Source organism: Oxyura jamaicensis, chromosome 1 (genome assembly GCF_011077185.1).
Source record: "Oxyura jamaicensis isolate SHBP4307 breed ruddy duck chromosome 1, BPBGC_Ojam_1.0, whole genome shotgun sequence".
NCBI lineage: Eukaryota > Metazoa > Chordata > Aves > Anseriformes > Anatidae > Oxyura > Oxyura jamaicensis.
The window spans coordinates 95,740,083-95,767,893 of NC_048893.1; the positions used below are offsets into that span (position 1 = coordinate 95,740,083).

General features: G+C 41.0%; 2 protein-coding genes across 3 annotated transcripts; one reads left to right on the top strand and one right to left on the bottom strand.

Moving 5' to 3' along the window:
- Positions 1-201: 201 nt before the first annotated feature.
- GPR89B (G protein-coupled receptor 89B) lies at positions 202-17,950 on the top strand. Of its 2 annotated transcripts, none has more exons than XM_035315302.1 (14): positions 202-389; positions 2,147-2,206; positions 3,076-3,179; positions 4,569-4,675; positions 5,523-5,624; positions 8,618-8,738; positions 9,025-9,105; positions 11,696-11,805; positions 13,011-13,108; positions 13,475-13,567; positions 13,909-14,004; positions 14,575-14,664; positions 15,309-15,374; positions 15,531-17,950. In XM_035315302.1, the coding sequence occupies exons 1-14, from the start codon at positions 348-350 to the stop codon at positions 15,735-15,737; spliced, it is 1,377 nt and encodes a 458-aa protein (XP_035171193.1). In that variant the 5' UTR covers positions 202-347; the 3' UTR covers positions 15,738-17,950. The 2 variants fall into 2 exon arrangements, with proteins under 2 accessions (XP_035171193.1, XP_035171194.1); XM_035315303.1 differs by having other exon boundaries at positions 204-389; positions 13,020-13,108; positions 15,531-16,593.
- Positions 17,410-27,780, bottom strand: PDZK1 (PDZ domain containing 1). The gene is made up of 9 exons (XM_035315301.1): positions 27,711-27,780; positions 23,687-23,898; positions 23,202-23,454; positions 22,157-22,293; positions 20,640-20,835; positions 20,195-20,391; positions 19,623-19,817; positions 18,527-18,826; positions 17,410-17,546 (listed from the first exon to the last, which is right to left on the bottom strand). Exons 2-9 carry the CDS (start codon positions 23,894-23,896, stop codon positions 17,475-17,477), a joined length of 1,560 nt encoding a protein of 519 aa, XP_035171192.1. The 5' UTR covers positions 23,897-23,898; positions 27,711-27,780; the 3' UTR covers positions 17,410-17,474.
- Between the last annotated feature and the right edge of the window lie 31 nt (positions 27,781-27,811).

Sequence of the window (27,811 nt, forward strand, 5' to 3'; positions counted from 1 at the left end):
CTCCGAATAGAAATGTGAGGGACACACATTTTTAAAATTTTACTATTTATACTTTTTTATTTTTATTTTATTATAAACAACTTTATTACGCTTATTTTACTATCGTTCTTTTCAACACCCCTATTATCAGTTTTGAGGAGGTTTTCAGCGCCGGGTGCCTCTCCCGAGGACAACCCGAGGCGACGCCGCCATGTCCCCAGGCACTCCCCACACCCCCGCCAGGGCAGGGGGGCGGCTGCTCGCCCTCGCCCCGCCCCTTCAGCCCTCCCCGGGCCTGCGCGCTGCAGCCAGCGGCGGGAGCGCGGTGCCGGGAGCGGTGCGGCGGCCGGCGGCGGCGCGGGACCGCCATGAGCTTCCTCATCGACTCCGCCATCATGGTCACCTCCCAGGTACCGGGACGGGCGGGGGGGCTGAGCCGGACGGGCCGGGCCGGGCCGGGCCGACTGCGGAAGCGGCCGTTGGGACTCGGGGGGGAGTGGGCGGGGCGCGAGGGCGCGCATGCGCAATGCTGGCGGCCGCCTCTACTTCAATCTAATATTCATATCTAATTTTCTCAGTTTTCGTTGTGCTTGGTTGTCCTCTCATCTATTAGTTTTATTTCATTTATGTATTTATTTTTTATAAGTTTGCCTCTCCTTTCTCCTCCCCAGCTGTTAAGTGTGGATCGACTTTATGTGAATATCACTGTTTTACCATGCTGTGACTTACAGGAGGCTTGTGCAATAAATTACCTCTTCTCATCATTTTCCTGTCAACTCCTTTAAAGTCTGCAGCCCTCCTGGAACCAGCTTTGCTACCTGCTGTCAGTCACCAGACCTCAGTCCTATCCCAGTTTTGCTCTCAAGGCAAACGGAAGTGGTGGTGCTTGCCCAGCTCTCCAGGTGTTCCTTGCTTGTGGATCACAGAATCACAGAATCATTTGGCTTGGAAGAGACCTCCAAGATCACCAAGTCCAACCTCTGACCTAACACTAACAAGCCCTCCATAAAACGTATCACTAAGCTCTACATCTAATATCTCCATCTACACCTACATCGTGTTCTCCTGTGCCACTGCTGGGATCCGGTTACCTCTCATGCACGAGGAAGTCACCTATGTGCATCCCTAAGTTTTTGTCCTTGAAAGCTCTGGCCTTCCCACGTGCTCTGTCCAAATGCTGTCGTTGTCCCATACATACTGACGTACAATGATTTTTCTCTTTGGTTCATTCAAAGATAAATTTTTAAAATATGTTTTGTGAGTTCTCTCTTGGATTGGGTTCTTCTAAATCATTACACTTGTTTTCAGTCTTCTGAGGATTAGTTAGACGTGGCTACCCAAGGCCTGACAACACAGTCTCCTTTTTCTGGCTTAAGAAGGGTAATTACAGTTTGGGCTGCATTGCATAACTTGTATTAATTTTCTTTAAGTTTGCAAAACTCTGCAAAATAGCTGTGATGTTAAGTCCATCTCTGGTGTTTCCTGAAACATAACTAAGTCCTGGAGAGTGCTCTGAGATCCCTTGAAAAGCAAAGCTTGTCCTGCTTCAACTAACTTTTCTGTGTGGCTTTCTGCAGCTCCAGATTAAAATTTGACCCATTCAGCACTGCCTTTTTCCTACCACAGAGATGCTTTTAACACCCTTTTCCCACATTCTGTCAGAGCATAGCCTGATTTAGTGTTAAGACCTCTTCAGAAAAACCAAATGCATGTGCCATCTCAAGGAAGTAGATAACTGTTTTTATAAGATTTGCTGATCACTAGAAGATATGTAATGTGGGCATTTAGGTGTTTACTTTGCCCCCATTACTGTGTTTCCTATAAAAACTATAAGCTTTGATTCTGTAGATTAGAAATGTGAAACGAGAAACAACAGTGCAAAGGTTTCGGCAGGACAGGATCTGAGGAACTGAGAAGTTGGGAATACAGAGAAAAGCTATCTTGGCTCAATCTTCTTTAAGGTCATAGGCTTTTATGCCTGCTACTCTTGAATATTTAAAATATTCTTCTCTATATGGTACCGTGGCAGGGTTAATCTTCCGTAGAGCTTGGGTGTGTTGGCCCAGCTCTGTTCCTTCTGTTTCTTTCATCTGTAGCCAGGAGTTGAGCAGCTTCATATTCTGCAAGTTGCTGGATATAAATGCCAAGTGCTTCACCTCTTTTGCAGGTGCTGTTCTTTGGATTTGGATGGCTATTCTTCATGCGCAAGCTCTTCAAGGATTATGAGGTAAGAAGGGGCCTTTCATTACAATTCTGTATCTTAAAATTACTCCCTGTTATTGCAATATCCTTAAAACTGCTTCTGGCCTTTTTCCTCTCTTTAAGCTCTCTTATCTTATTTCTAGTTGTCTTTACAGTTACTTTCTTTTTCATTTCCTCTGTACTTGTATTTAAAAGGTTCCTGGTATCTAGGGAAATGTATTTTTTTTTCTGGGGCCACTGAGAGTTTGTGTATTGGAAACTGTTAAATTAAAAAAACAAGTGGAGGAAGAGCTGGGGTAATAGAAGGCTTTCCCTTTTGCTTGAGTAAGCTTGCCTTATAGAATTGTAGAATTTCTGAGTCAAAATCAAATTTAACTTTAACCTTGGTGGGATGTGTTTGCTGTGGCTGAATTGTTGAGGATTGGTTGTGGTAAAACTGTCATGTTCTCTTATCCCTAGAGAGCTATGAGAAAATACAGTCTAGGCAAGAGGTGGCTTAAGTGCAAGCCACTCTCAACCCCCAGAAGTTTTTCTGATACAGATTTTTTTTTTTAAAATCTAAGGTAAAGAGCATGGAGCTCAATAGCAAGGGCCTGTTGTTAGTCAAGTTGCCCTAGGGCATTATACACTTGATGTCCCTTCTGTGTAAGGCATCTCTGTTAAATATGATGATAGTTTCAATCAGCATAATACCAAGCAACTTCTTGGTTTGCCCTCTGGTTTCTAGCAGGCTGTTGTTCTTCCCATTTTGATAAAATGCAAGGTACCTTGAAGCAAGATTTGTGTGCAATTGTATGTTGTGATTTATTTATTTATTTTACTTGAGGGATATCAGGATGCAGTTCTATGTAGGGGGAAATGCCTGAAATCTCTGGCTTGTTTTCTCCATTGCAGGTGCGACAATATGTTGTCCAGGTGATCTTCTCTGTGACTTTTGCCTTCTCTTGTACTATGTTTGAGCTCATCATCTTTGAGATTTTGGGGGTGCTGAACAGCAGGTGAGTTCGGGAGCTGACTGAAGGACTAGCCTGCCTGGTGTTCAGCAACAGCTTCATGGGTAGATTAGATTTTGGTTGCAGAAATTGTGTGAGAAAATTATCAACAACTCAACAAAGATATTTGAACTGGATTTGTTTGTCAGAACATGAGACTAGAAGCCCTAAATTCCTGATTTTCCATGCAGTCACTATTAGTGTGGACTAATAGCAAGGCTTTAATCTTTGGCTTTCTCTATTTGTGAAATGAAAGAACAGTTTCTTTCATGGGAGTGTTGTTTAGCTTCAGATCATGCTGAAGAGCACATTTCAGGTGTTAAGGACTATAAAAACTGTAAGCACTTGTTTTTCTGCACTGATCAAAACAATGAGTAAGATGTGTGGAGTGAAAACTGTACTTAGGTAATACTACAGTCCTTGTGAATCAAAGGCGCATCCTCCCTTGACACAGGGGCTGTTAAAAACTGAGTACTTCAGAAATCACCAGGAGAGAGAAGGTAGAACAGTAACATGTAGAGGTTATCTGGGATTCCTGTTCGTTGTCTCTCATCATACGAGGCTAAGAGAGCAATCAAAGGAGTTGAAAGGCACGAAGTTCAAAACTGATAAAAGGTGGTGGTAATTTTGACTGCATGTTATTATTCTGTAGAGCTTGCAGCCAGAGAGATCACTGTGGATAATGCTTTAATGAGTTTCAATAAAGGGCTGGAAATCAGTGTAGATGAAACTGCCTCTGAATTAGCTAGGGGAGAGGTGACATGGATCCTCTGAAGTTCTTCGTCCCTGAGGAATGAACAGGGTATGGGTGTGTATTGGAAATGGGACATACATTTTTCTGTGAAAGCCAAGTGAAAAGTCAGTTCAGCTAAGATGAATCTCTTCTCAATTTGGCTAATCTCTTTTGTTCAGAGGAGTATTGTGTGTGTGTGTGTGTTTTAAATTCTTTGCAATGTCTTGGATGTGAGAAAATTCACTTTGAAATGAAACATACCGAGTTATGAACATTAAGTATTTTTAATCTTTTCAATCTGAGTTAGCCCTTTTTGACTCAGACATTCATTACAAAATTAATTATTTCTTATACCACATTTTGACCTAATGTTCAACTAGACAAGTAGTAAACCAGATGAATCATGATGCAACCAGCTTTATTCAATTTAGAAAATAGAGTATTTTTGAAAATAGCTCAGTGGATTTTTCTGTGTAGTTGATAGTTTCGAAATACGCATTCTTGAGCTGTGTATGGTGAAAAAAAAAAGCAGCAGAATAAGCTACATGCTAGGCCATTATCATCCAATGTATGATTTAGTTGCAAGGATTTCACTAAGATGTGATTCTTTGAGAAATTTACTGTGTTATAGTGTGCTGATCTGTCTTTTGGCTTTGTTTTAGCTCCCGATATTTTCACTGGAAGCTGAACCTGTGTGTCATTTTGCTCATCCTAGTCTTCATGGTACCCTTCTACATCGGTTACTTTGTTGTGAGCAATATCAGATTATGTGAGTACTTGGTTTATGCAATGGGGCTCCTAATTTGAGACTATGCATACAAATAAGATTTTTTTTTTGAGAGAGAGGTGTCACTGTACCTGTGTTTCCATCCTTTCCCTAACTTTGTCCTGGGTAGATAACTTCTGTCTGGAAATTAGTGCCTGAGCATTGATTGTTTATTGAATAGTTAGGGGATACTTTACCTGAGCTCAACACGTGCAGCTTTTCATTCTGGGTTTTGACAAAGATTGGTGCTTGGGACTAATGCTACGGGAATTTGTTCCTTGACAATTTTAAGCTTGCAGCCAACCCCTGGAGACCTTGGCAAGCCTTTGTTGTTCTGTTAAGGGGTGAAAGAAATAAGGCAGAAAAGCTCAATACATTACCCTTGTTTTGTTTTTTTCTTTTTGCTTACTGCTGTCTGGTTGAGGCATCTTCCATGTGCTAATGCACATTTAACCATGAGCTATTGCTATTCATCCTGCTCAGGTATGTAGCTTGGGAGTATTGGCATTAAGATGAAGTTTCCAAGTTTCATGTTCAGCGTCACACAAGAAAGATGCAGCCAAGTGGTTCCCTGTTCACAGTGCAGCCATCTTTGTGCATCCCTAGGGAAAAGCCTAAGTGGTGTGTTGCTGTGTTAGCTCTTACAAAAAGTAGTGGTGTCTCCAGCAGGAGTTTGGCAGGAAGCGAGGGGTGCATACTGCTAGCTCTGGGTTTGTGTGGTGGCACCTGTTTTGGCTGCCTGTGTTCAAAGCAGCCTTTGGACCATTGTTTGGTGATTTTGCAAGCTTGAAAAAGCCTTAAAGGAAGAACTTCTTCAAAGTGTCGTTTTTGTTTTTTTCCCTTCCATTAGTGCGCAGACAGAAGCTACTTTTTGCATGTGTTCTGTGGTTGACATTCATGTATTTCTTCTGGAAGCTGGGGGATCCGTTTCCCATCCTCAGCCCAAAACATGGTGAGTTGCACATTCTTGTTCACCCCTTTCCTTCTGAAAACAGTCTTTGCTAACCTCACCTTTATCTTGGAGCTTTAATCATGTTGTCTTAGCTCTACATTTGCACAGTAGAAAGTAGTTCTTGCAGCTCGGTCTGATTTGAAATATGGAATCTGGAGGTTGTCAGACAGAAGTAGTTGGATATACCTGAATTATTTGCATAAGTTTTCTTCCAGTACCACAGGAAAACTTTAGGGAAGTGAATGAGTCCTAACAGCCTAAGGTGTGCAGAAACGCTGTACTTTTTGAGGAGTTTCCTTCATCTCCACGAAACCTATGACGTTTTGTGGTTACAAGTTGATCACAGTTTTTCTTCACTTTTTTTTTTTTTTTTTTTTTTTTTTTTCTCTTGTGGAGACTAATGTACTCTAAGAATAGAATTGACAAGCAATCCTTCATCTGATTGTTGTCAGTCTGATTATCCTTTTTTCCTTGTGACTGAAATCAGATCAATTTAGCAGAGGTGGCTGACAGGCCAGTTGACGAAACATGGCAGAGTTCCAAACACCAGAGCTATTTAGACTGTAGCTAGCAACGTGTCTGGCAGGGCATATTAGCTTTGGTACAGCTTTGTACACCACCTGAGTCCAAAGACAGCACAATTGCATGGTACTAGAATGTGAGTTGATAAGTCCTGCTGGATACCGGAGCTATTTATATGCAGAATTAGCTTGGGTATCTCTGCATTGCACTCATGGAACCAAGGATATTTATAGTGGGAAGATACAGTGTGGACCTGGAATAGTTGGGGTCCGACAGATCTTGTCAGCATGTGCATAACTGAGTCTTTTGAGCACCTGGGTGTGCCTTACGAGACTGTAGAAAGGACTAGTTGTTACCTGGATTTCCTGTGTAACTTATCCTGCCATTATCCCCAGTGCCGGAGAATTGTTTCTATGTTTTTCTCAACAGGAGAGATTCAGACAGTTTCACTCAAATTGGTTAATATGTCTGTCAGCATGGATATCCATCAGCTTAATCTCTCTGTTCTTTGTGAAGCTACTTTATTTGGTACTCATTTATGAGATTAAAAATCAAAGGATACCAATTGCTGTAGGGTCTGGTCACCCTTTCCTCTGAGATCCGAAAAGTTACCGAAGAGAAAGTGTGTATCTGTGCTTTATAACTGTGTCATTTGCCAATGAAGTACAGTAGCTTGTAAATAGCACAGATCACTCTGCACAGTGTTTCATTGCCAAGAAAAAAGTGTATCCACTTCAGCTGCAGAAGGAGCTTGAGTTAGCAGAATGCTATAACCCAATGGGAGCTTAGCCATAGGGTTTAGGTAATCCTAATTCAGACTGCTGAAAAGGTTTTGTGGAACTGAGTAACAACTGCAGATTTCCAGAACTGGTAGTGTTTCTCTGTTGTTCCTATTTTTTATCTTCTGCTTTACAAGATAGTACCTCCATTTAGCAACTATACAGTGCCTTATCCTACCAGGTGTAGACAGAAAGTAAGAGGAAAGGATTCTAAACTTTTTTCCAGCAGTACTGCTGGGGTGCTGCTGTCCTATGTGTACTGACAAGGCTATGGCAGGGCTTTGTCCGGATTCAGACATGTAGGATCCTGTTGTGGAGGCCCTTTAAAGTACATGAAGTGCTTCCTGAGTCGGAGTTGCTTTACCTGGGGATGGCATTGGCAGTGTGCTGCAGCTGGGAAATGCACCAGGCACCATGGCTCTGTGTTGGGAGCCTTAGATGGTGTAGCATGACTTCGTATGCAGTTTGTGTAGTATGACTTTGTAGACTTGAGTTTGGGAGCTCAGTGCAGAGAGAAAGTTATTCTTTACTTGGATTACGTACTGGTATAAGACCCTTATCTTCATCTGAGGTTATAAAGCATGTGTTTTAAGTGACCTGATCGCAAGAGCGGGGGTGCTGTGAGCGTTATGGGTGCTGTGAGTGTTACGGGGGAGCATTGCTTTAGCTGGTGGAATGTCATATCATTTTGAAGGCACCTCTGTTTTAACTGCTGTTATCTGACAGTGTGTGGGGCACAAGGCCAGTATGTTGTAGCACATTCTGTAGCTGGTGTAAATCTCTGTGCAGCTGCACATGACTGGGTGTCTCGGTCTCCCTTTGTCAAGTCCTTTTGCTGTGTTTTCATCATTTATTCCCTTTCTCTGAAGCATGAAATGTGGCTTGGCGGTTGGCCATCTCAGCTTTGCAACCATGTAAGCTCCAAATGTGCTGTGTGTAGCAGCTACTCTATAAGTAGCTCTCTAAAAAGTGAGTGATGCTTAATAGCACATGGCACTGTGTCCTGAGAAGACGAGTGGAGCTCTGTGTAGGCTGGGAAGAATAAAAGCGATCTCAGTGCTTGCTGCTGGTTGCAGCACAGGCTTGACATTCATGCTGTTTAGTTACTATATGTTTTAAAGTTCACCTTGTGCTCAGATAGAATGCCTTCTTTGTGGTCACCTCTACTGACTTACAAGCACGAGTTACAGCAGATACAGAGAGGATGTCTGATGGTTGGCAGGATAGGGCTTCCTCGCTATGGTCTAGAGAGTTTTTTGGGGGCCAGTTTGCCAGGAGCAACTCCTTTGGTAACTCTAATCCTGTTTTTTGCAGAAGTGGCTTTGCTGAAGATGCTTGCTTTATAGTGTCTGGCAGATGATCTGTCTTCCCACCTCAAAGTCCAATCACTAGTGTTTTAATAATTCAGGACCACAGCATTGACCATTAGTCTCCTTCAGATCTCTCTGAAGTTTCTTTGTAGTCTGAGTTTCCCATCCCTGTTTTTAAGCATGGTAGAAGGTCTCCATCAGAAAACATCACCTTTGTTTTCGTACTCACTGCCTATACTTCATATTACCTCTGGTCATTGCAGTGTGAAGGTAGCTGGTTTCATTAGACAGCTCTGTATGTGTATGGTTTCATGAAGGCACCAACTGTGGAGCAGAATAAAGAGAGCAACTGGTTACTGATGTTGTGTTTCTCATTTTGCAGGAATTCTGTCTATAGAACAGCTCATCAGCCGTGTGGGTGTGATTGGGGTGACACTCATGGCTTTGCTGTCAGGATTTGGTGCTGTCAACTGTCCATACACTTACATGTCCTACTTTCTCAGGTAATTGCAGCCTTGTGAAATGCTTTGTCCGCCTTTTGAAATTATTCTTCTGCTTTTCCCGTTGGATTGACTGAAGTGTTTTGTTTTGTTCCGTTTTCCTGTCCTTCAGGGATTTGTGACAACTTTTTGTTTCCGTGGTCTAAGTGTGCTGACTCTAGCTATTGCCATTTTCCATCACTGGAGTGTGTTCTGTTCATACAAGTTTCTCTCTTCCTTGTTCCATGAGCATATGCATGTTTCCCCTGAAATAGGATAGCAGGCCTAACGGGGTGTCTCCATTTTGCAGGAATGTGACAGATGCAGATATTCTCGCTTTGGAGCGACGACTCCTTCAGACTATGGACATGATTGTTAGCAAGAAAAAAAGGTGAGAAGTCAGCAGTAGCATGAAATGATTCATTTCAAGGGTTTGCAGTCAGTATGGTGTAAGGTAATCTTCAAATTACCAAAACTTTTAGTCTTGTCAGGGCTAGATGTTCCAGTGAATCAGGTGGCTGAATGAGGTGGGAGCTGTGTGGTTTTTGGCCTGTATTTTTGGCTTGTGTATTTTGGCCTGGCATGCAACATTGGTTTCTTCCCAGTCATGTGCTCTAAAGATCACCCTTTCTTTCTGCAGTGGCACAGATTAGGCTTCCAAGACAAGTTCTAACTCTCTGATGGCAATCTGACTAGTCTAAGACGTGTACCTTTCTCTCCTGGTGAATAAAGGACTCTTCATCCACCACAGTCGGTCTCTCTTACTGGCAGTTTTGGTACAGCCATTGGTTGACACACATTGAAGTCTCCTGCTCAAAGCTGAAGCATGCTAGTGAGCTGCTGTGGACACAGCTATGTAAACCTTGCCATTTGCAAAAATATTAGTTAAGTTTAGTGTCATTGCAAAACGTTGCTAATGTGACTGTAGCGTAGTGCGCAGGCATGCTGCCAGAACTCTGCTTTTGTTGATCTAACTTATTCCCTGTACCCCAAGTGAAAAAGCTACTTTCAGAAAACACTGTACTTGCATTTACACTGAAATAATTTTTGAGTGCTGTTACAAACGGCATATTCCATGCCTCCTTAGCAGTTATATGGAATAAACACAATTATCCATGTCGCTTTGAAGGTCTGGATGTCTGACATAGAATTCTCAACAGCAACCCCCAAATCTTTACTTTTGGTGCACTGATGTTTTAATGGAACCTTTTAACGTATTACAAGCGTATTACAAGGTAGCATAACCTTGCTGAATTAGTCACCAGCATGCATATGTGCTGATCAGTATTAGCATATGAAAGTGTAGTCAAAGCAGATCTTCTTTCTTCCCTTTTGGAAATGTTAAGTGGTGAACAAATGTTAACTCAGTATGTGTGGTGATGTGTGAGACAGTAAGTAGAGAGAGAATTTATTTAAATGGAGAGGTTTAATTGATTGATATAATTGACTGGGAGCATAATAACATACTGGCACTGGAGCTGAAAGATTTCTGGGTAGTGCTGCTTCCAACTGCTCTTTTGTACAGTGTTTTTGGACCTCTGATCGGGGGAGGGTCACGTTGGGTTAAAAGTAAGGATGTCTGGGACTAGCGTTTTCTGGAGATAGTTGTTGAAAGTTGTTTTCACTAATCCTTTTTGCGCAGGAATTACTGTTCTGTCCTTCCTGAGTGTACTCAATGGAAGCATTTTGGAAACTTGCCTCTAAGCTTGGAGGTTCTTTATGCTCATCCTTGCAGACTTTGCATAACTAAGGCTCAAGTTCAAAATGCCTAAGTTATGTGACACCGCTGCTGTATGTTACCTCATATCAAAGTCAAATCAGAGCACCTGAAATGGATATATCGCATGTATCATACTGCACCTTGACTTAGATGCAGTTTTGCTGCAAAGCTGTTGTTCATTTGGGATGGAAAGGGGGAACCACGTACTGGGAAGATAACAAGGATTAAAAATGCAGTTCTTGCTTATATTTTGCAGCTACTGCGAGGAATTAGATTATTTTAGATCTCTCTTATTTGCAGCCTATGGGCATATGTGCTGTGAGGAGTGCCCCATGGGTGTTTCTTCTGTGTGTGAAGAAGTGATTTAATATTCTTTTTTATTACACTGCTTATCAACAACCTTGAAGAGGGCTTGGTGCCAAATTTAGCGATGCTGGCTGCAGCTACAAAAAAAGGGGCCAAACACTGTCAAACTGTGGATTGCCTTGACCATCCTATGAATAGGTTTCGGTTAAGGAGTGGATGGATAACTGGCTCACAAATCTCCATGGAGAAAAATGTGAGGTAACAAGGCCAGAAACCAGCACTGCTTTTAGGAATTACGCTGCAGTGCACATGAGAGTTTGAGGGATAATATGCAGCTGCTGCTGTAGTATTGGATGAGTTTTAGAAGTCATGTTCAGTTCACTGTGAGCGTCCAGTGGTTCAGTCCAATAATGGATTTATGTGTTTCTGCTTCATAAGAGCTTGTCATGCAGCTAGTAGTGAGTGACAGCGTATTAGAGAGTGCTGCTGCAAACCACCCACTGCTCACACTTCTGTGGAGGAGATGGAACATGATAGGGGTGTCCAAGGGGAGAGAGGAGCATGAGAATTTTTCCAATTCCTAAGTTTGAGATAGCACAGTCATGTGTTGAAGAAAGTGACTAATCACGTGACTGAGAAAGCCATTTGAATACTTATTTTTAATTGGATGTAAATCCCTTTAAGCGTTGAAGCAGAATTCTGAATAGAAGTCTTAGGAAGTGTCTCATTGAATCTTGCTTGATTAGATCTGGGCTCTATTCCAGAGCTAATCAAGATAATGTTATGAAGCAAGATTGGTGCTTAGGGAAATAAAAAGGGGGCATCTGTTTGCAGTGAATTTAGTTTAACAGTGTCTTCTGAGGAACTGTTTTTTTCAGTTGTTGATGATTTTTTTTCTTTTTCTTTTCTATAAAAATACTTTATTCCTACAGACTTGTATTTTCTGTTCTTGCAGGATAGCAGTGGCTCACAGGACAATGTTCCAGAGAGGAGAAGTGCACAACAAACCCACTGGCTTCTGGGGAATGATAAAAAGTGTTACAACATCTGTTGCAGGCAGTGAAAGTATCCTTCATCTGCATGCTGGCACCTGCCTTGGCAGGCGGCTCCAAGGCTTCATTCCTTTTGAAAGGAAGAGCCTTAGATAAGCAGGTTATGAAGCACTTGTGTTTCCACACATTCTAAAGTCAGAGTGAAAGGTTTTATGGCTCCTGGGAAGTTTGCGCTCTAGCAGTGCATTGCCTCACTGTTGTCCAGGGGTTGAACACACAGTTTTACTGAGACACTCAGGAGTAGTGTGCTGCTGCCCGACCATATAAATTTGCTGTTACATCACCACAGTCGAGGTGTACAGCAGGTTGCAGGACATATGTACGCACTTGCTGTATGTATCACATTGCAGATGTCTACCCTGTCACAACACTGGAGTGGGAGGCAGTTTTCTACTCTGATGTATCCTTGGCTCATATGACTTACCTGCGTGCCTATTTTTTTCATAACTTGAAATATAGTCTTCCAGGGTGGAGAATCTGTGGCATACTTGGGCAAAACAACAGCACTGTCTGAGGTGCGGGAACAAGTTACCTAGCCTATAGCTGGCTTTTTGGTCGTGTTGGCAAGCCATGAGCAATTTTACAAAAAGGTGGATAGGAGCAGGTGAACAGAAGTTGTAGAAGGAATTTATGGGCAATTACAAGGCTCTGTATATCTCTAGCTTGCTATTGCCTACTGAGAATTTCTGCCAGACCATTTCAAGTGTGCAGTTTGCATATTTAAGGCCAAGGAGTTCTCTTCTTCTCCTTTTCCACTGGCTGTTAAAATGAAAATTTTGCAATTTTACTAGACTTTTCATAATAATCACTAATTTCCTGGGGCAGTTACTCAGTGGTTTTGGTTTTGAACATGATGGGAGAGTGATGTATAACGTACTCTGATGGCAAGGGATACTCATCACTTTGGAGCAGTGGTCTTACAGAGCTATGGTTCTGCACTGTGTTCCCTAGGCAGAGGAATAAAGAGCTTGTTGTGTAACTGCCTAACTGCTGTCCGTTACCTGCCTTCTTAAAATGGAGTACTGTGCAAGATAGGTATCCTTGAGATTTCTTTGGGTGCACTAGGATCCTTGGTGCAAGGAGCAGTAAGACTGAATCAGAAAACTGATCTGGATCAAAAAAATAGTCAAACCATTAGATGTGGCCCTTGAGGTAAAGGTGAGGAATGTTGTCGATTTAATTAAGAATTTGTGATGTATTCTAGCCTTGACTGTGCTGGTTTGCCAGATCTGTCCCTTATCCAGCAAGAAGTGGATGCCCTAGAAGAGCTGAGTCAGCAGCTTTTTCTGGAGACTGCTGACCTGCATGCAACAAAGGTACAGACCAAAGTAACTGCACAGATAGGCACTGGGGGCCAGAGTGGCTTGAAAGAGAATGTATGTTACAAGAAATTGAAAGCTGTTTAGCAGGTGAATGTTGAAACTTAATGCAGTGGAGTGAGAATCTGTTTCTTTAGTTTGGGGTCTAGATGGCAGCTTATTTCCAGTTTTGATATACACTGGAGCATGCCTCTTGTTCCTAAAGTCATTCAGAAACCTTTGAATTAAGAGCTGTAGAAGGATAAAGCTGTAGTTGCCACTGTTGGTACACCATTAAAACGTATGGTTTTGTGTGGTGGGTGATCATGGTAATTATATTTTTCTTTGTGCTCTGTTTCTCCCTTCTCCCTTTTGTATCTTCAGGAGAGAATAGAGTACTCCAAAACTTTCCAGGGAAAATATTTTAATTTTCTGGGTTACTTTTTCTCCATCTACTGTGTCTGGAAAATCTTCATGGTATGTAAATGATTTATTGTGTTTTATGTGAATGTATGCAAGTGTCTCCCCCTACATATAGATTATGCTTTATGTGCACTGCATTAAGTAAGGCTTTAGTCTCCTTAAAATCTTGTTTCTGGGAATTCTGAATGAAAATAACAAAATAACACTTTTTTTTTTTTTAATAAAGCTCTGCATTTGTCTTTTTGGAGAACCCTAGACAAGTATTTCTTAGTGTGTAGTTTTGCAGCTTCTTAGACTACCCAGCTGCTCCTCCCCTCCTTAGTGATGCAAAGCAAGAGCCTCACAGGTAGCAGTGAGGTGCGCTTTTAATGTGCAAATCCGTCTCTGTCTTACAGGCAACTATCAATATTGTCTTTGACCGTGTGGGGAAGACAGATCCAGTCACAAGAGGAATTGAGATCACTGTAAATTATTTGGGAATCCAGTTTGATGTGAGAATTTATTAATCCTTACACCCCTTTCAGTAATTCTTACCTTAAGTAAACAAAATCATACTACTATGTAGGAGTCATAGAGCCCTGAGAATGCATCTTTGACTTCCAACTTATTGAAGAGGAAAGGAAAATGCACCATGAACTTTGTTTTTAAACTGATATTATGCTGGGAGGGTAATGTGGTCTTGCCAGAGAGGCAGTGATGTGCTTGCTTGTTTTGGGCAAATAGAAACATGCTAGTTGTCTTGCTTAGATGAATACATTTATCTGCAGAGTAATTAATTACATTTGCCTGTACATGTAGAGGTTCTGTAATTTGCGCTTTTTAAATCTATCCCTATAAATACAGGGTTCTTTGTGATTTGTGTAAGTTATATCTATATTTCTTGTGTGTTAAAAGTAATCAATTGCTATTATAATTTTGAAAATGTCTGTTATGTAAACTTGTCTGCAATGGATATCGGTACAATAAGTAAACAAAAAGATTCTGAAGAATTGGCAGCTGTACAATGTGGTGTAAATGGGGTTAGTGTTAGAGATTTAACTATATTTCTCTCATTGATACAGGTGAAATTCTGGTCTCAACACATTTCCTTTATTCTCGTTGGAATAATCATTGTCACCTCTATCAGAGGCTTGTTAATTACACTTACAAAGGTAGGTTTGGCCAAGACTCTCTTAGAATTTTTTTGGTGAGGAAAGCTCTTACCGTGTCTTTAACTTTAGACAGGACATATAATGTGTAAACATTCAGTACACATTAATGTTTTTAATATCTGAATGTAAATCTGTGCAGAGGGGAGGAAGGGAGGAAAAACATCTCCTGAACTGTATTTCCCCACTCAGTTTTTATTGTTATTCTCAGGAAGAAATGTAGATGTTCAATATGATGTTAAATGTAAGCATGGGTTCAAAATGATGCTATAGCCAAGGTTTATTAGTAAAGTTGATGAGATGGTGTTTAAAATGATTGCCTAATTTTATTTGCTAGTTCTTTTTGTTGAACTGGGAAGGCATTAACGTGTGACTAGTCACGGTGACCTGACTTTTGGTGCCTAAGCTTAAATATTAATATATATCTTTATGTAACTTTTATCATGTGGTGCCTTCCACTGGCTTAGGAGATTCATGTTTAAGAATGCAGGTTTCTGAAAGTAGGTACAGGCACCTCTCCAAAAAACATGCCTATGATTTTTTTTAAACAAACAAATGAAAAACCTACCAAATGGCATGCTGCTTTCATGATATCCTAAGGCATCATTGTTAAATTACTTATTTCCAGTACTTTATTTTCTTTCTAGTTCTTCTATGCCATTTCCAGCAGCAAGTCCTCCAATGTTATTGTACTGCTTTTAGCACAGATCATGGTGAGTATGCAGAACCATACATATACCACCTGTATACATTTGTGTATGTACACATCTGTGTGCATACGTATGGAGATACTGTCTTTGTGTGCTGACCCATCTTAGCCACATAGCCAGCTGTGAAGCAATTGCTAGTTTATCTTTTTTAATTTACAGGGTATGTATTTTGTATCATCAGTGCTCCTGATTCGGATGAGTATGCCTCTAGAGTATCGCACTATTATAACAGAAGTCCTGGGAGAGCTCCAGTTCAACTTCTATCATCGTTGGTTTGATGTGATATTCCTAGTTAGTGCACTATCCAGTATCCTCTTTCTCTACCTAGCACACAAACAAGCTCCAGAAAAGCATATGGCCCTCTGAGTAAGGACTGCAGTCACTCACTGCTCTTTTGTCCTTTCTGCTGGACTGCTGCAACTCCTGTGGACTGCAAAACTTGAAGAGAGCCATGGCTGCTCTGTGCATTCCAGCAGTGTAACTGGCTCTTTGAACTTCCACATCTTCAATCAAGCCCTGTGGCTCATTTTGTTTAGGTGCCACAGCATGAAGGAAAGGGAACGCACAACTGAATGTGAGATAATTAATTGTTAAGGAATAACGGGGGATCCATGGTACACCAGTATCTAGGGAGATCAGAATTTACTTAGTAGGCTGTCTGATATAAGACCTCTTGGTTTTAGAAGAACATCTTCACAGAAGGCACCAAGGAAATGTGATTTTTCTTTTTGAAAAGCAACTCATAATTGGGATTCAGAGGATGATAATTCCCGAACTGGTTGTGGGTGTCTGTGGAATTAAATAAGCTTTTGTAATATCTCATGCAAGCATCAGAGTTGTTTGTTGTCAGCCCAAAATATTTGTTTGGAAGTGGCTGGGGTTTACTGCCTGGCAGAAGTGAAATGGAGAGAAGGTAAAGGAACATCTGTATATCATTAATACTTGCTGTCGTTATCAGCTGGAGCTTAGCTCTCTGTTGCTAAATCTCAACTTTGTTTTCCCTGTCTGTGTAAATGGAACGGAGGCTTTGGATTCCTGTTTGCTTGAGTTCAGCTTGAAGTCAAAGATCACAGCCATGCCTTGTTTACCTTCTGTGTTATAAATGTGTTTACCTTATATGCTGTAAATTTGGTATTCCCCATTACCTGCCTATTCTTCTACAGTAGCCTGTTTCCCCTTCTTGATGTTATTCAAGGCATAAAAGTAAATTTTATTTATGTGACTTGAACTTGTAGCTTCCCATAGACACTCTCACAGACATTGTTATAAGATTCTTCTGGAACACAGCTCATAGGTGATAAGGGTAAGACCTGGGGGAAAAAATAGCCACTTTATAAACAATTTATTTCTGTATTGTCTTTGGTGTACAGGAAGGAGGCAAAGCATACAATAGCAGTATTACAGAGCCATTTATGTCACATCCAAGACAATGTGGTGTTAACTTGGAGTGAGACAAGCTTGCGTGACTGAATTACACTTCTAACTACCATGATCCACAACTGTAGGCAGAGAGAATAGTGCTTAAAGATTTTGCATTACAAATTTTGAAGTTACCTTAATGTTTGAAAGAAATTTCTGCAGTGTTAGTAGGAGAAAGGAGTGTAATAGACAGCATACATCAGCTTATGACATATTCAGAGCGGTTGTACTGCCATACATTTAGCACGGATAGTCGCCACCGAGATCGAGTTAACGGCCTTGGATTAGAAAGGGAACTGCCTCTCCTGGGAGATGGCGAGAAAACTGTTGCTCTTTATTAAGAGCTTATCCTTAAAAGGCTCAGATACTTATGAATTTATGAAATGTTTTCTCCCTTTGCTACAGCATACTTAACTGTATACCTCTACTTATTAAAGCCTTTACGGATGTAAATGACTGACTCCCCACTTTACAAAGCAGAAAGCCAATAGCAGGATGTTAAATGACTGCATGTTACACTGAAGTGCTTATTTCAGGCAGCTCTATTTCAGCAAGTTATTGTGGTCCCTTAGGGGTATGAAGGACTCCTAGGGGTAGTCAAGTCCTGGAGGTGTAGTAACAAAGAATGATTGAAGAAAGAGTATTTGGAAGACTTTTTATTTGTTCTCATCATAATTTGACTCCTCAGAACCTTGTGTCGTCGCTGTTGTCTGTTCCTGCTGAGGCAACTGAATGTGAAGAAGAGGATGAGCTTGCCTGCAGAGGAGTAACAAATAAGTTCTGAATTATTTTTAGTTCATAAACATGCTGGGTAGTCTGCAGTGTTATGAAGGCCTCATGCTTTAATCTGTACTAGTCATACATTTGTTTGGATGACAAAATGAGCCAGCAAATGGGATTTTTGTCATTGAAGTGCTCTTTGGTTACTTATGTTTAATGGAGAAATTTGTTTAACAGAGATTTCCTATTGTTTAAATCCTGTATTTGCTGAATTTGCACACAAAAATGCTGCTAACTTCGGATCTGCAAAACGCTGCTTGGTGACTAAGGAACTTTTGAAAAAAACTTGCAGCTGGACATTTGCAGACAATGGTAATGAGAAGTAGATAGAAGGCAGTATTGGGCTTATTCTTCCCTGTCTCTCTTGCATGATTAAAAAATAAAATAAAATTAAGTATTTAAGATTGACTACCCAGAGGGTTCAAAATGACTTTCAAAAAGAAATACCTTGCTGCTTTTCTGACTTCTGTCATACTTCAGATTCTTTCTACCATCATAATGCGAGCAAAATAATTTAAAGTCTGCACACTTCCAAGAAATTGTTATCATAACCTATCAGTTGCTCTTTCTTCTACAAATGATTGGTTTTGAAATAATCCACCTCATTTACCCTAAAGCAGGTTATGCTTTTTGGTGTATTTAAGCACTTTTTTTCTGCACTTTAAGGATTGTATTACCTCATTAAGGCTCACAATGTGTGAATTATTTTGTTTCACAAAATCCCCTGTATCTTTCTTTCTGCAATTTAATCTTGCATTAAAGATACTCACTTGCATTATGCGTGGGGAAAGGAAGAGTTGTTTACAATAATCAAATCACAGCTTCCCTATTAATAACAGACTGACTCTAAAAAAACAAGTTAAAGATCCTAGCTCAGGTATACATAGTAGGTAAAAAAGTTATTTTCCTGTTTGCCAGGTGATCTCTCAACATCTGTGAAATACAATGTTACTCACCCTTTCTCTTGGTTCAGGTGAGGTTCGCTCCGACTCTGCTGGTATGGTTTCTGCATAAGCAGCAGGTTCAGAAGTGTCATGGATTGGATCTGCCATAGAAGCTGTGATGGGAATGTTCTGGTCCTGGAAGTATTTGTAAGCATCTTTGCTGCACACCAGTACTGTTAGCTTGTCACCACTACTTTGGATTCTTGTCACCACTTTGTCATAGGACTCATTCATCACGTTCACCCCGTTCACTTCAACCAAAAAGTCATTATTTTCTACACCTGCTGTGTCAGCTGGCCCATTGCTTTGTATCTGCAAAGGCAAGTTCAAATTGATATTAGCATAAAACTTGAAGAGATGCACGAGCAACTTATGGCTAGCTAGACTGTTGTGTTACTGCTCGTTTTTTGTTGTTGTTAGTTTACATAACAGCAAAGGAAGTGTGGTGAGAGAGTTGTGTGGGGCAGGAAACAAGTGGATTGGAAGAAGTAATAGGCCTAGACATAATATACATAGAACCCATCCGTTTGAGATTTAAGATGCATCTGGATTTTTTTGTAAACTTTCCTTATAGATGGCATAGTAGAGTCATAAAGACAAGGTAAAAAAAAAACAATTTTTGTATTATTGGCTGTAACTTAAATTTAACTTTACTATATTTGACAGTTTCTTTATTAATGAGTGGAACTCCTCAAGAAAACTAAGGGCATAGATATAATTTGAGATAACAGAAATTTGATCCTTAGACACACTGAATTCCACAGGTGACACTTCTTACATCTTTAGGGTATCCTATAGCTCAAAAATACTTATTTAAAATAATTAATTTTAGCATGCCAAGCTCATGAATAAAAACAAAAATGAGGCAATACCTGGATTCTGCTTCCTTTTAGAATGAGGGTTAACAGAATGAGGTGGTTTTGGTGTTAACTTTTAATCTTGGTCCTACAATATTGGTTTAACTTTAACAATTACAGCTCATATCAAAGCGAGCTGGAGAAGAGTCTCGTCTTTGTGGCATTTTGTGAATGCATTTACAGCACGGAAGGTAGGAAACCGCCCAACAGACTACCCAATCTTTTTGTTGTTTGTCATCCTGCATTAGTACCTCATTAATAAAGAGTCCAGGTTTGTTCCTGGCCATGTTTAAACTGAAGCCAAATCCATTAGGCCCTTTCACCATCTTGCAGATTCTTGGTTTGTGGTTCACTTTCTGCTCACTGTGCAATGCCACTTTTTCCTCTGTTTTAGCTGGAACTGGATCTTTTCCTCTGTTGTAGTATGAATAAGGGGAAATCTGAGCCTGAAAAACAGTGACAAAGGAAAGTTTAATATAGAAACTTCTGTTGTGTAATCTGTAGCTTTTATGCTAACTATATTTTATTTGAAACCTTTTCTGATGACTCAGATTTAAGCTGCAATGGACTACTTTTTGCTGTTACGTTCTGTTTGGGTAGAAAACTACAATGTTGATCCATGTGATAAGCCTTGTTAAGTGTTTTATTCAAAAAAACACAGCAATGTAGCTCTGATTTTGCTGAAGGTATGGGGATGGGTATCTCTTAGGCGCTTGCTTCAAGGTGAAGAACTCTGCCAGAGCAGACCGGTTGTTTTGTTGCTGCTTCTGTCTCTTTTTAATGATGAATTATGAATCTTTAGCAGTAACTTGCATTTTCTTACCAGTTTGTACATGGCGTCAGTCTCCTTATCCACTACCAGTAGTGTGGGTTTGTTCTCAGATTGCTTTATCTTTCCCACTACGCTCTCGTGATCCAAAGCATCCACTCGCTCACCATTGACAGCTACTAAGATATCATTATCTTTGAGACCCGCCTTGGCTGCTGGGCTCTTGGAATCAACATCCTTGATTACATGATCTAAGATCAGAAAAGAAAAAAGATGAATGTGAAGGAGTATGCTTGGTAAGTGTAACATTATTTTGTACAGCAAAGGCTAATTGTTCACTGAGGGTTGAAGCAGTTTCCCCAGTGTAGTCTTATTTGCAACAGGTCTATTGAAGATTTCTTTGAGGTGAGCACTAAGAAGCCAGACAAGGCTTGCAAACCCTGTACAGGAATAAGCTGTATAGCAAAAGTCATGGCCTGTCTGTTAACTTGGTTCTTACCACCGGTGTTTTGTTCCATACGCAGATAAAAGCCATAACCATTTTCTCCTTTCTGGAGCTCAATAAGCCGTGGTTTGAGGGGAAGCAGTTCTAGGTTGGCTCTTTCTCTGTTCAGTGTCATCTTGTGGCTTGTGTAATAGTGGTCTGTTTCTTCATTTGAAAGTAGAAACATTATGTGATTTCCAGAATTCTTTACCTGCATAAGGACATGTACAGCCTCAGTCAGATGTGACCCCTTCAACAACGTGTGGGAATTGTAGCTACTTCAGTAACTGGTGTACGGATAGGCTAATGGTGTGAGTACAGTTTATACGTCAGCCATAAGGGTGTCTAGGCCAGGCTACTATAGTTTTTTTTTTTTAATGATGATTATTAATTAGTAATTTGGAACATGCCAAGATCTCAGGCATGTGAGATCCTGCACATATAAGAGGAAATTTGCTGCATTTCTTACTGTTTTCCTGGTCTCTGGAGAATTTTCTGTAGAGCTGAGCCAGTGAATAGCCACGAGGGTGGCACACAGTGCTGGATAAAATCCAATGAGCCTTAGTATCTGTCGCTCATCTAGATCTGGACCTCTACAATATCAACATACCGTGCCATCTATATCACTATTTTGGGTTACAATGGCAACAAGCAGATTTTTGTGGCAAAGCAGTCTTTGCCATGGCACTGAGTTTCTGTCACATTCTTGGTCCTCTTCCATGTCCCTGTATTACTGCTTCTGAAGTTTTTTGGGTCTGTTCAACCTCTTTCTCTAATTCCATCTTTCTCCAGCTCCTTTCTAGCTTAATGGGTGCCCTCTGCACTCATCTTAACCGACATCACTCTGCAGCTGATGCTGTAGTAGCCCAAGAATCACAAGTGTTGCATGGTTCCATAGTAGTGTGCACTGAATGGTGTTTCTGGCATGCCAGAGCATGTACTGCCTGCTTCACAGCCCTCTGAAATCTCTTCAGCTCCAGCTGTGTTTTAGCAGTGCCAACAGGAGGAAGCTGGAAACCTCGTTAGCAATGTTCTTTGCAGCTGAGGCCAGGCAGTGAAATTACTTGCAGTGTAATTTTCATTAATCTTAGACTTAGTAGGAGAAAGGAATTGCTGTCTAAAAACATGAATTTACCCTGTTCCATGCTTACTGTATCATCAGAGAGTTCCCCCTCTTCCTGCCCTGAAAGCCACTTTTGATGTCCTGCCCTCTTACTATTGGGAGTATTTCCAGGACGTCTAGGAACAGAACATGTTTTATTTAACAGGATTCCTGGCAACAGTATAGTTCTCCTATTTAGCTTTTTTTGGCCGGTTTTGATGGCAGTATTCATTCGGAGTCAATTCAAGAGGCCGCATGACAGCACAACCAGAGCAGAGGGGTACTCTGCCGTGCTGATGATACACAAACAGTAGCTTCTGAGATTTAGTGTGAAACACTTAGACTAGCCAGATCTGCCTCCTCAGTAACCCTGACAAGTTGCTGTGAAAGCGGGCCAGAACAGGAGATGAATCAGTATGCAAACAAATACCTTTTCCACCACTTCCTCGTGTGTGTCATTTTCCACATTTTTTCCATTGATTTCAATCAGGCGATCGTTATTCTGGACACCAGCCTTTGCAGCTGCTCCTTGTGATGACAGATCTACTAGGAACAACCCCTTCTTACCTGAAATAGATGAAAACTCAGCACACAGGGTAATTCACTGAAACATGGCTGCATTTGATGGTTAAGGAAGTCTAGCCCTGATGTCCTTAGATACTTTTGATCTCTGCTTATGTGCAAATTATAGTGGCACTGTAAACCTTTAATGTAGTCACACCTCTGTCTCTTACTCTGCCCTGGAAAAATCACTTCTGTGGGGGAGGAAAGCATTTTATTTTCATTGTCTGCAGCTCAAATAATCTTATTTCTCTACCAAAATGGTTTCACATATATTTCACATGTATTTCTCTGTCAAAAGGGCTGATGAAGATAGCTGAAAGGGATTTTATTTATTTATCTTTGACATTTTGAAGTGAGGAGCTGCTTTTAATGTTGTTTTATACACTTCAGAATTTCCTGTGTTTGGAAGGCTTCCATGTTTGGTCTTTCAATTATACTGTGCTCTGAAATACCCTCTTTATAGAGTTGATGCTTTCCAGAAGGCTTACCTATTCTGTTGACTGGCTTTGGGGAAAAATAGGCATGGGTGAAAGAGACTGAAAACTCCTCACTTTCTAAATGAAATAAATCAGGAAAAGCATTTGGTCTTCCCTCTATTACAGCTGTCTAGAACCTTGTGTGGTAGTTTTTGAGGTGATTTGGAGGAATGGAACATGACTTAAAGCAGCAGCTTTAATCTATGTCTGGTATTCAAGCTTGTGCTGCAGCGGTTGGTTTCTCCACCCCATTAAAAATGTGGTCCTCAAAAAAAAAAAGCATATGCTGTACAGAAATGGGCTGGAGATGGATCTGAAACCATCTCGCTGCTTACTTCCCCTCTGCTAGCAATAACAGTTTGTATGCTCCTACAACAGTGTTTTCCTCTGTCTCTGTTGTCATATATATGCCATCTCCCCTCCCTCAGCACTCACCTTCTGTGGTTTTCAGGGAGAAGCCGTAGCCCTTTTCCTCCTTCACTAAGTAGCAGAGCCGGGGTTGTGGAGCTGGAGTGATTGCTCCATTGGCTATGGGCTGTGTGGCCTGCTGCTTCTGCTGCTGTCCTTTTGACACCTTTTGACCCAGGTCTTCCAAGTTCACTCCCTCCTTTTCTGCCTTTTTATAGGATGCTTCGTCCAGAACAAGAAGTACAACAGAATTCCCACTGTTCTTCACAATCTCCACCACCTGTAGTGAAGAAGGTGAAATGTCAAGCAGGTGCTAGAGTGATTGGAGTGATTGACCTGAAAGATTTATTGCCCATGGTGGGCAATAAATGATGCAGGGAGATAGCCAGATCAAATCACTCAGCTCTTGGGCTTCCTAGCTGAAAATGCCATAAAAATTGGAGAGAAGGCTTTCCATAGTGGTAGCAGATCTGGGTCATGGAGGGGTGATCCCAGATTAAACAGAGATGTACCTGTGTATGTTCCTCCTTGTCTACAAACAAGCCGTTAACCCTGAGGACTCTGTCTCCATCCTTCAAGCCAGCCTTTTCAGCTGGACTGTTCTTTTCCACATTGCGGATGAGATGTCCTGCTGTGTCCTTCTCAATACGCAGGGAGAATCCGTAGCTCTTTTGTTTTTTTCTGGTCACTTTACATTCTCGGGGGTGGAGAACAGAAGTCATCTCTACCAAACAGGATGGAAAAGGTAAGGGTGAGCAAAAATAGCAAGCTGACCTAGATGTGTTCCCTCTAAATATATACCGAGACGGTTTGCTTCAGAATTCTTGGGGTTTTGTTTCCCTAGAATTCCAACTGTGCAAAGGGAGAAGAAATTAATCCTTTTTCCCTCCCGCTCCTTCTTTTTCCATCCCGGTCCTCACTTATCGTGTCTCCCTATCTAAAAGCAAATTAAGCAAGATGAAGAGCTGGAAGAAAGCAGTTGTCTGCCTGTAGTAATATGGTGAAAACTGAGGTGAGAATTTAACAACAGAATGAAGTCTTACAGAGGAAAATTAATGGCTACACAAAAATATTGGAACACTATAGAGAAGTGACAGACTGGGATTTCACAGGATGATTGATGTTGGAAGGTGTGTCTGGAGGTCATCTTGTCCAACTCCTGCTCAAACTGGGCTACCTAAAGCAGGTTGCCCGAGACCATGTCCAGGTGACATTTGAATATATCAAAGGTGGGAGACTCCACAACCTCTTTGGGCAACCTGTGCAGACAGAAGAGCAGGTGGAATAAAGGAAGGACCTCATACTAACGAGGCATTACTTCTCTTAGTTATTTTAGCTAAACAAAATTAAACTTCAGGAAAAAACATTTTAACTGTTGATGAGGGTGAGACTTGCATTGGAAGGTTGAAGGGAAAGACTTCAAAGGAACTAGATAGACCTTTGTCTCCAAGAGCTACAAAGCTCTTCCAGCTGTTTGTTAGCTCTACATCTCAGTTTCCATACAAAATGGTGTACTTAATTTTTTATTTCAGTTTTCTTTAGAAGTTACTGGTAGAGTCAAAGATCTTGGAGTTGCCTGTGTTTTCCTCTGCCTCAGAATCTTAATAAAAAAACTGATCCTGTTATGAAGAGGAGCTAACAGAGCCATTTTACCAAGGTATATTGTTATATGTGAGACTTCGGTAAGATATTAATGTAGGTTTGTATTAAGAAGTCTAACAAAAGCGTGGAATATTCAGGCATACACCTACTGACAGTGTGAATGTGCCATCTGGTAATCACTTGGAGGAGAGGTAATTTAATACTGTCTGTCTGTGTGGAATGAAACAGGACTTGGGCTCCTATTCTTATCTTCCTATTCTCAAATGAATCCTGAAATGACCATAAAGCTTCAGTTTGCTGCCTGTCTAACTGCAAAACTCTGTCTCCAACCCTAATGACCTTAACAAGGCAATGAGATGTCAATCAATATAAAAATGTGACACTGTATGGGAAAGAAAGGGATGAAATTAAATTTGGTTTTGGAAATGGCAGGCTGCTGAAATGGTGGTGGTAGTTTGATTCAAATGATTTCCCAATGAATTTGTGAAACTAGGAGCAGAATTTCCAGTTGGTGTCTCCAGGGTGCTGTGTTACTTTCCCAGAGAAGTTGAGGCCAGCTGGTTAAGGACTTGATGCTGGGGATTGCTACTGAACTGCTATTAGGCTTGACCTTTGTCCTCTGAATGTTTAGGAGCAAATCTTCCTAGAGGCTATGTCAAGGTACATGTCAAGGCCAGGAAGTTGTTTGAGGACATGCAGTACAGTATTACTGTTTTTTACAGCGCCTGATGAACCTGATAACTCCATGATGAGTGGACTGGCTCTGTGACAGGCAGAGAACAGTGGATGCTGTTCTCCTTAGCTTTTGCAACACCTTTGTGACAGTCTCTTGTACAGTCAATGTAGCTGATTTGGTGACATATGGACTGGATAAGCAGACAATTAGATGGGCAGAAAATTGGCTGGGCCATTAGGTTCAGGGGGTTTTGATCAGTAATATTTAATCCAGCTGTTGGCTGGTTATTAGTGGCATTGTTTAGGGCTGTTAACTGTGGCTGATGCCGTTTAATATCTTTATGACATGGACAGTGAAACAGAATAGATCCTCAACAAACTGATGGATGATATCAAACAGAGGGACAAGGGTCAATAGAATGGAGGATAGGGAAGGACCAATTTAGAGAGACCTCAACAGTCCGGAAAAATGGCCTGACAAAAAACTCTTGAAGTTCAACAAAGAAAAGTGGGAAAAAATCTGTATCTAGACCATGCGTAACAATACAGGCTGGCTTCTGGCTGTCCAGAAGACAGTTTTGCAGGACAACACACAAATGCAAAAGCTGAACATAAGTCAGTGGTGTAGCTTTTCAGTGAAGAAGGTCAACTGTATAGTGGGCAGTATCAGAGTGTAGCCAGCAGGTCAGTAGAGGCATTGCTCCCCTCTTTTTGGCACTTGTGAGTACTGTCTCCAGTTTTGAGCTCTCTGAGTCATTAAGATATTGGAGCTTGTGCACTGAGGTGATTTAGGTTTTGGAGCACAAGATATTTCAAGAGAGGCTGAGAGAGCTGAGTTCATTCGGTCTTGGGAAAAGAAAGTATAGAGATGATCTTTAGGTAGTCTTCAACTACCTAAATGGATTGTGTAGACAGCACAGATACACATTCTTCTTGCAAGTTAATACTGATAGGATGAGAGGCAACAGATGCAGATTGCCTGTAATAATTCCAATTAGACAGTCATAAGGGCAGCTGTTTAATCTTGGGTGCTGTCAGATACTAGAACAAGTGCCCAGAGAGGCTGTGGAATCTCCATCCTTGGAGATACCTGGATGAGGCCCTGAGCAACCTTATCTAAGCTGGCCTGGTTTTGCATGGGGTATTGGACCAGACAACCTCCAGAAGTCCATTCCAACCTAACCTATTCTATGCTTTTATTATATAGTGAAACTCCATTTTAGGTGATGTGTATCATTAGGGTAGGTATTAGATTTGGAAAGTAAGAGATAGCTGTGGCCAAGTAACAACTCCAAAGTTCACTGTCTTAGGACTTCCTGCCAAAGATCTGTGATGGCATAGGAACAAGATGAATGATGACTACTTTCTGTGGTTGGAAAGTCCAGGTAATTAGCAAACTTGATGATCTGTGTTTTACTGGGTGGATTTTTTTTTCTCTCTCCAGATAGAAGTTTGTGAGGAGGCCAAAGTTCTGCTGCAGAGATTAGACATTAATCACAGCCTAATGAATGCTAAGAAAATTCATGTCTGCATGCACAGATTTCTTTACAATTCTATATATTTTTTTTTTCTTTTATTTATATCATTCATATGAATAATATATGTGGGAATTTATTTTTATTATTATTTTTTTTTAGAAAAATCCATCAAGTCTTTCCATGATCTAGACAGCAGCCTTCTGCTGAAGCACCTCTCTGCCTACCAGTGCCACAGATTGTTTTTGAAGCCAAAAGTGCATTGTTAAGGTTGGTTGGGCAGCACATAGAAAAGTGTGAAGGTGAGAGAGTTGACGCAGATGTCACTGAAGCTGGAGAATATGGGGAATTTCATCATGCATGGTTAGGAAGGCTGCAGATCATGACTTGTTCCCCATGATGAGGTGTTTAGTGCTGTTTTGAGTCCACGCAGAGTTGCATTGGGACTAACTCCACACAGGAATGGCCTGCCCTATTCTTTGGACATTGGTATGTGTCAAATTGTATTGGCCTCAACTACAGCTCAAAGCAGTTTTTCTTGACAAACACTGGGACCTTGTATTAATTACTGCAGTTTACACATAAAGCCAGTGGTACACAAAGGTGAAGGAACAGTAAGCTTTTAGAGGAAAATTATTTCTTCATATGTAGAAAGTTACATTCGGCTGCCTACTACTATTTTCACTTCATGCAAGCTTTACATGCAAGATTGTCAGGTTCATAAAATGGAGTTTTATAGGGGAAGAGAGATTACCAAAAAAGAAATAAAAAAGAAATATCTTACCTGTATGTCTGTGATGTCTGCGTGGAGCAGCCTTCACAGGAATTCTCTTTTGCTCCTCTCCCTTCTGTGGCTGTACCTATAGGTAGGTATGGACTTTGATT